Here is a 7,337-nt window from a genome sequence, read left to right on the forward strand (position 1 = left end):
ATCATCGTCTTTCTAAAATCCAAATTGTTAATGTGAGTGCGGTTTCTTTAGAGTGGGAATCGGAATTATTAGACGTGTCAGTATGGAAGGGAATATCCAAAAATCCAATTTGTCCTTGGCGTGTACGTTGGATCGATGGAAGCTGACGATGTTTGCGTTTTCTTTGGGTGTGAGTGGGACCCTCCCCACTCATTTTGGAAACACGTAGTTATAGTAGGGAACGGGACCCTCCGTCTCACAAACTCCATTACCCTCAATGGTTTAAAAAATAAAAAATAAAAAAAATAAAAAAAGAAAGCCTCCGATAATCATTCACGACATACTTATTTCTATACTCAATTTTAATTTGATTTTAATCTGATGACTCATGTGATTGTGAGCAATCGATCAGAAGCGTTGGGTTTATATAAATAGGAGAGGGCAAAAAATGTTAAATATATTGATTTTTTCAAATGTTTAAATTATTAAAAAATTGTTAATCTAATACTTCACTTACTGTGGGCAACCTAATCTGCCATTGAATGGGGCCGCAACACATGAATGTTTAAATAGAATGTTTATAATATATAGTTATAGAAGTTAATATATTGTGAAATTAAGTGTAAAATCGACTGTGTTCTTAGTACCATTCTATGAGTAATGAGTACTACAGGATCACACGGCTTGCTCTCTGTGTTTGTTTGTTTGTTAATTGGCCTTCAAATCGACACTCTTTTTCTTTTGTTTTTATCACACCAATATTCTCACAATTGCGTAATGCAGTGCCTAGTTGCAAACACAATTTGAAGGGAAGGGTGGATTGGCAGGCAAGCATATATCAGCATACACTAATGGTAGGTCCATTTTAATGTCCCATTATATACGACGGGGTCCCACAGTCCACCTCTTATTGTTAATTGCATTTTGTTTACAAGTCACTCTTATTCAATCAAACTCTCATTCTTGGTAAGTTGATCATCATACTACTTCTTAGTTAGTTGAACACCAACGCTATAATTATGGTTCAAAAATCGGTTTATTGACTGGTGATTATTAGTATATTGAAGTCAAATTGAATCAAGTTAATTAATCTTATCTAAGTCTTATCGTAAATGATTAAGGTCAACCTTATCTTAATTGCTGCCTTTAATTTGCTAGGAAAATTATTAGGTATTCCTGGAGTACCAGAAATGCATACTCCCCTCTCTCATATAAATGGTGGGTCTCACTATGAATTTAATTAGTGGGACTCACCATTAATGTGAGAGAAGGAAGTACGTATTTATAGTACTCCGGGAGTACACAATAATTTCCCAATTTGCTAAAGATAATATTTCCTAATAGTAGAGTTGTAATTTGTAAATGAGGTTATCATGTTGCTCATATAAAACTTGTTTAGTTCCAGGAAAAAAAAAAAAAATCTTGTTTATATAGATGCTTTGCACAGATCGTGGTTCAAGTAATTTTTATTTCAATAGCTCGGCCAAAATTTGCTTAATACTCTTGTGAAGTGAGTTCTAATTTTGTTGTAAATATAGCATAGAAGGGCATGATTGGTGGACTATAATAGACATGATAATGCAATATCTGTTATTATGATTTACCTATTTTATGGTTTGGTTATAGTTTTATTACAAGGAATAATCATCCCTCAGAGTAGTTATTTTTCAAAATGATGAATAACTACTTTCTAAAATTTTTGAAATATTTATTTCTTAATAAGTAAGAATTTTTAAAATTAATATATTTTTAAATATATGATTTCTTGTATGCACATAACAATTATAAAAATAAAAATTCATAAAAAACAACCTCTTTCAATTTTTTTAAACTTTCTTTAAAAAAAATATATTAACTTGTACAAATAAGATATTTCTTAAATATGTATCTTAAGTTTTATTCTAATGTTACAAATTATAACCAAATCTATGAATAAGTTTAATTATTCCGTTAAACACTTTTTATTCCAGTAATAAAAATTACCATTTTTGTAGTAATTTTCATTCAGTGTATCAAAGATGACTTATGATATTTTCTAAATAAAGATATTAAATTTTATTCTAATTTTACAACTTATAACTAAACATATGAATAAATTTATCGATTCTATTACAACACCTTTCATTTCTAGTAATAAAAATCACTATTTATAATTATATATATAAAAAATACTATTTATGTTATAATCTCCATCCATCGAACCAAACGTGTTAAGAACTCAGTTTAATTTGTAATGGACCCAAACCCAAACTCCAGTGTGTATTTTAGTATTTTGGCCATAATAAAATAACTTGAAAGGGATGTATGATGTATCTAACTCATGATTTAGCAATTTCCACAAGTTGCAAAAAATAGTGGCATACCAAAATTCACTAGTTCCAAGATCCTAACACATCACTTCAGAAACCGTTTTCCTGTTATTTTGACTGTAGTTGGACCATGCGCCGACGCCGTCATACTATGTCATGCTAGCTCCTCCAGCATTTCAAAAACACCATTTTTATTTTTTTTTTTTAATTTTAGTTATGTCAATGGATGTTCTTAAAGCAGTTTTTTTAAAAGAAAACTTAGAAAAATTATTAATAAATTATTTTATAAATATTTTTATACCGGAGAAATTTAAAAAAAAAATTGTAAATACATTACTTTTGTTTTCTTTTCGTTTTTTCATTAAAGCTTTCTTAAAATAGCTCACTAAAACATATCTTTAGGATTTGTTAACATTTGCCTTTAATTTTTTATTGTTTTAAATTCAAACAGATTCAAGAACCTACCTAGTTTTCATATACAACAATTTCTTTAAAAAAGAGAAACTCTCAGGTGTACTTCGAGTATGATGCTCCTGTTGCGCCTCACTCTTTCGACGGCCTTGATTGATTTTGCTTGATCAAGTGCCTAAGTTATCATTGCTAAAAGATATCCACTTTGAACGGTGCGATGTCGTGACGTGGTCCTACTACTTTACGTTGTTGAAGGATCAAATTTTCACGTTGTTTTACAACTGTTGTTGGCTCCAAAGTCTCCAAATAATACTATTGCTAAAGGTGACACTTCATCACGGTTCATACCAAAAATAGAGAGGAAAAATAGTCTTTCACTACCACGTCTTACATAAGTTTGTTACCCTTAGAATCTACGTAATTATTAGCTTCTATATTCAAGAATATACGGATGGGCTACGTAGAGTTGAGTCACTTGAGTGACGTGTCGTAAATTACATCCACCATACATCTGTCAAGAACATTCAGCGAACTTAATAGAGTTAAGTCATTTGAATGGCGTGTCGTAAATTTGGATTTCCTAAATCTTATCCATTGTATTTCTGTTCAAAAACATTTTGGTGGACTTAAAAGAGTTGAGTTACTTGAGTGATGTGCCGTAAATTTAAAATTTCATCTACTATATTATTGATCTATAAATCTATTTGAGAACAATCGGTTGGCCTTAATAGAGTTGAGTCACTTGAGTGATGTGCCGTAAATTTGAAATGTTATCCACCATATTATATATTGATCTATGAGGTTTTTCAAGGAGTCATGTACAAAAGAATAGAATAGTTGAGCCAAAGATACAACTTTCTTTATATATATATATATATATATATATATATATATATATATATATATATATATTAAAAAATTTATTAGTTCCCAATATATGTTTTAATTTTATTGATCGATTACTTCACATCCAATAGTATCTAGACATTTTCACACCATCTATAAAATGTAGGCATTTTTGAAAAATGTTATCTTGTGCCCCCATTTTATACATGGCGTGAAAGCAAATGTGCACCGTTACACATGAAGTAATAATTAGCCTAAATCTATAAACTTTTTTTTTTTTTAATACAAGATAGAATTTCTACTATAATATAATTTAAGTGTATATGTGTGTTAAACTCCCTACTGGAGACTTGAACCCTGATCCTTGCTCTCCATACCCCACAAGCACTTATATTTGTGAAGTGACTACCACACCAAGGGTACACGATGATATAAACTTATTTTATTTGTCAAGACTACTGTACATTTTTTGAAACTTCACTCCCTATGTATAATTATACTTTTATCTAGATTATATTTTTTTTTATCTTTAACAAGTTATAATAAGTCTAAGCAATTCCAAATGGAAAATTAATTAATGTCCTACTAATGTTTAAATATTTTCCCTTTTTTTTCTTCTAAAATGTTACGAACTCTAGTTTGTTAGATTGGTTTATTTTGAGTACGAAAAATAATATAAACTAAAAGCTCTAAAGTTATATTGCGGACGTGATACTAGACAGATCTCTATAAATTTCAGTTACAATATTGTGGCAATATCTTTTTATTTCTTATTTTATATTTTATGTTTCATCAATCACAACTAATAACAATTTTTTCCTTAAAAAATAATCAAAATTATGTACCATTAGTAACCTGAAGTCGTGTTACAAAGGAATGGTTTAAAACATAAAAACAAAAATTATCATTATAGTTCTATTTGCTGCAAAAAAAAAAAATAAAAAAAAAAAAAAATTCCCGAATACCAAATTGATTTAGAGTGAAATGAGTTTTCACCAACTTTCTATTTGGTGGCATTCCAAAATTATGTATTAAGTGACACTATAACATTATTGAATAGTAATGAATCTCAGGAATATTCATGATAGGAGTTTGGAAGAAAAATAAACCCTACACACATTGATTCAACTATAATGAAAAATATGGTTTTCAATTAACTCAACTGGTATCCAAAGCGGATACTATAAATTGAAATTGTCTTTATAATGTTGGTGTAAGCGGACACTATAAATTGAAATTGTCTTTATAATGGTGGTGTTGTTGAATGAATACGATGGTTATCTAAAAAAACAATTTATATGGACCCCCCTCATAATTATAGACGAATACAGACGGAACATTCTTAATTACATTCAGTCATGTTGCATTAATTACTCAATTTAGATAGCATCCCAAAGTAATGATGGAATGAGAGAAACCATTCCTTTCTCTGCACTGCTCGATCTCCTTTATTCTCTATTGTTCTTATCCATGTTGAGTATTGTCCATAACACTCACAATAAAGACACATACCCCATAGAAAAAAATAAAACTCTCTCTCACGTAACAATTATACCATGTCACCTACTCCGCTAACCAATAAATATTTACTTATTGAGTTTTTATTATTATTATTATTATTATTATTATTATTTATTATTGAGTTAAGTATTAATTACATGAGTAATTGATTTTGATGTAACTGTTATAAGGAAAATGTTAATAAAGAGATGCTTTTTTCGAGCAATCAACCGCCAATGGAAAATGGTGCACCACCTTTCATTATATATTAATTTAAACCTCTAAAAAAACCATCAAAAGTTACTTTCTGCGGTACCCCTGGTTTTCTATTCTTGGGCTGGTGATGTCCGTTATGCCCTAATTTGTATGGTAGGAACATTTATATACGCTGTCCTATCCTCTCACGAGAATCGGATGTTAATAATTTTCTCTTTCAACTTTTTTTTTTCTTCTTCTTCTTCTTCTTCTTCTTAGGTTTTGTTAATGGATGCATTGTACGCTCGTTAAGAAGGTTTCAAATAGATTTTATTTACGTTACAAAATAATAAAAACTAATAAACAAATAAATTACAAACAAAATGCGACTCAAAACTGTATTATAAAATTCAACATTAAAGAATATATAATAAGATGCCCATTTTCTCAAACAAACAAAAAAAAAGTCCGAAAATTCCATTGGGTATAAGTATAACCCAACGATGGCCTATGCTATGACATTGTTAAAAGACTCAATTAAAGGCAAGTGTATTTTCCTAATCAGCCCATGAGTGATAGTGCGTTTCTCTATTCACTCAGATGAGATGTAGCAACCAAAGCAAAGCAAAGAACTCAGTGGGTCCGTACCCTAGGGTGGGACCCACCATCTAGTGGCCCCCACTTCATGCAAAATGACGACATTAATCACCAAACCAAAAACAAACCCCACTCCCAAAAAAAAAAAAAACCCCACTCTCTTTCCTTTCCTCTTTCCCTCTATATATGTCACACCTCCTCTCCCCCCATTTCCCACTTCTCAACCCACTTTCCTTTGCTTTTCTTCTTTCTTCATCTTCTTCTTTCTCTTTCTAACAAATTCACAATCAAAGAAAGTAATGGCCGCAGCAAGAGAGCCATTCAACATGAATGGAACGGCAAGATCTCCAGTAGGGAGCATGGGCACACAACAACACTCACCATGGCATTCTCCTGTGCCGTACTTGTTTGGTGGGCTGGCAGCCATGTTGGGTCTCATTGCTTTTGCTCTTCTCATCCTTGCATGCTCCTATTGGAGACTCTCTGGGTTCCTTGACGGAGAAGGCAATTCAGAGAGAGACCTTGAGGCTGGCCAAGACGGTGAGGCCAAGCCTAACGATACGCATAAACAACCACCAGTGTTTGAAGAGAAGTTCTTGGTGATTATGGCTGGTGAGGCTAAGCCAACGTATTTGGCTACTCCCATGTCAAGTAGGTCATCTTCTTTTGGTGATACTACCTGTAGCAGCTGTGGGAGCGAGAAGAGTGACAAGTCTGTGGAAATGACTGAGGCAGAGAAAGCCAAGCAAGCACAGACGCCAGTACCACAACACAGTGACAACAACGAGAGCGAGAAAGAGAGAGAGGCTCAAGCCAATGAGACCTCAGGCTCAGCTGATTAGAGTCAGAACCATTAATGAATTCGTTTTCCTTTTCTGGTTTTGGCTTTCATGGGGGGAGCTAGCTCATATTGCAGGTTTTTGCTCTAGGACACATTGGTAGGAGTGTCTGTACTATGAGCTTTGCATGTTGGATTAGTAATGGGTTTTCCTGGATGTATTACCATTTCTTCAACCCCTCCCCCCCCTTTTTTCTTTTTCATTCGGGAAATGTAAATTTATTTGAGAAGGAATGGAACAAAAAGAATTTCGTGCATATTTTTCAGAGCTTCATAACAGTACTTCTTTTTCTTTTCTTTTTTTGTTGAAGTTTTTGTATGAGCAATCAACAGGTTGAGTTTTGGTGCGATAGCAGCGGCCTTTCATCCAAATCAGTATGTCATGTCAATGGTTTAAATCTGAGAATCAGTCTCTCAGGCTAAAATATTTAGCGATAAAACTGTCTATCAATCACCTCATTTTTATCTCACAAAAGTAGAAATTTTGTTCACGGGTATGTCCTACTATACTTTGTATCAATAATTAGATTTTGTTCTTTGAAGGTGGTTTTGGGAAATCCAGAAACCAGAAAATAAGAAAGATTAACATGCCTGAAAAATATGGAACCCACTCTTCGGTTCTAGTGATAAAAAGTAAGATAATGGTTAATTACGTGTGTTGC

At 32.2% G+C, this 7,337-nt stretch overlaps 1 protein-coding gene across 1 annotated transcript; it reads left to right on the plus strand.

Annotated features, from left to right (window-relative positions):
* The first annotated feature begins 6,032 nt into the window (after window positions 1-6,032).
* Window positions 6,033-6,934, plus strand: LOC142621895 (protein GLUTAMINE DUMPER 3). The gene has a single exon (XM_075795269.1). It carries the CDS (start codon window positions 6,137-6,139, stop codon window positions 6,677-6,679), a length of 543 nt encoding a protein of 180 aa, XP_075651384.1. The 5' UTR covers window positions 6,033-6,136; the 3' UTR covers window positions 6,680-6,934.
* Window positions 6,935-7,337: the final 403 nt, after the last annotated feature.

This window comes from Castanea sativa, chromosome 1 (genome assembly GCF_040712315.1).
Source record: "Castanea sativa cultivar Marrone di Chiusa Pesio chromosome 1, ASM4071231v1".
Lineage (NCBI taxonomy): Eukaryota > Viridiplantae > Streptophyta > Magnoliopsida > Fagales > Fagaceae > Castanea > Castanea sativa.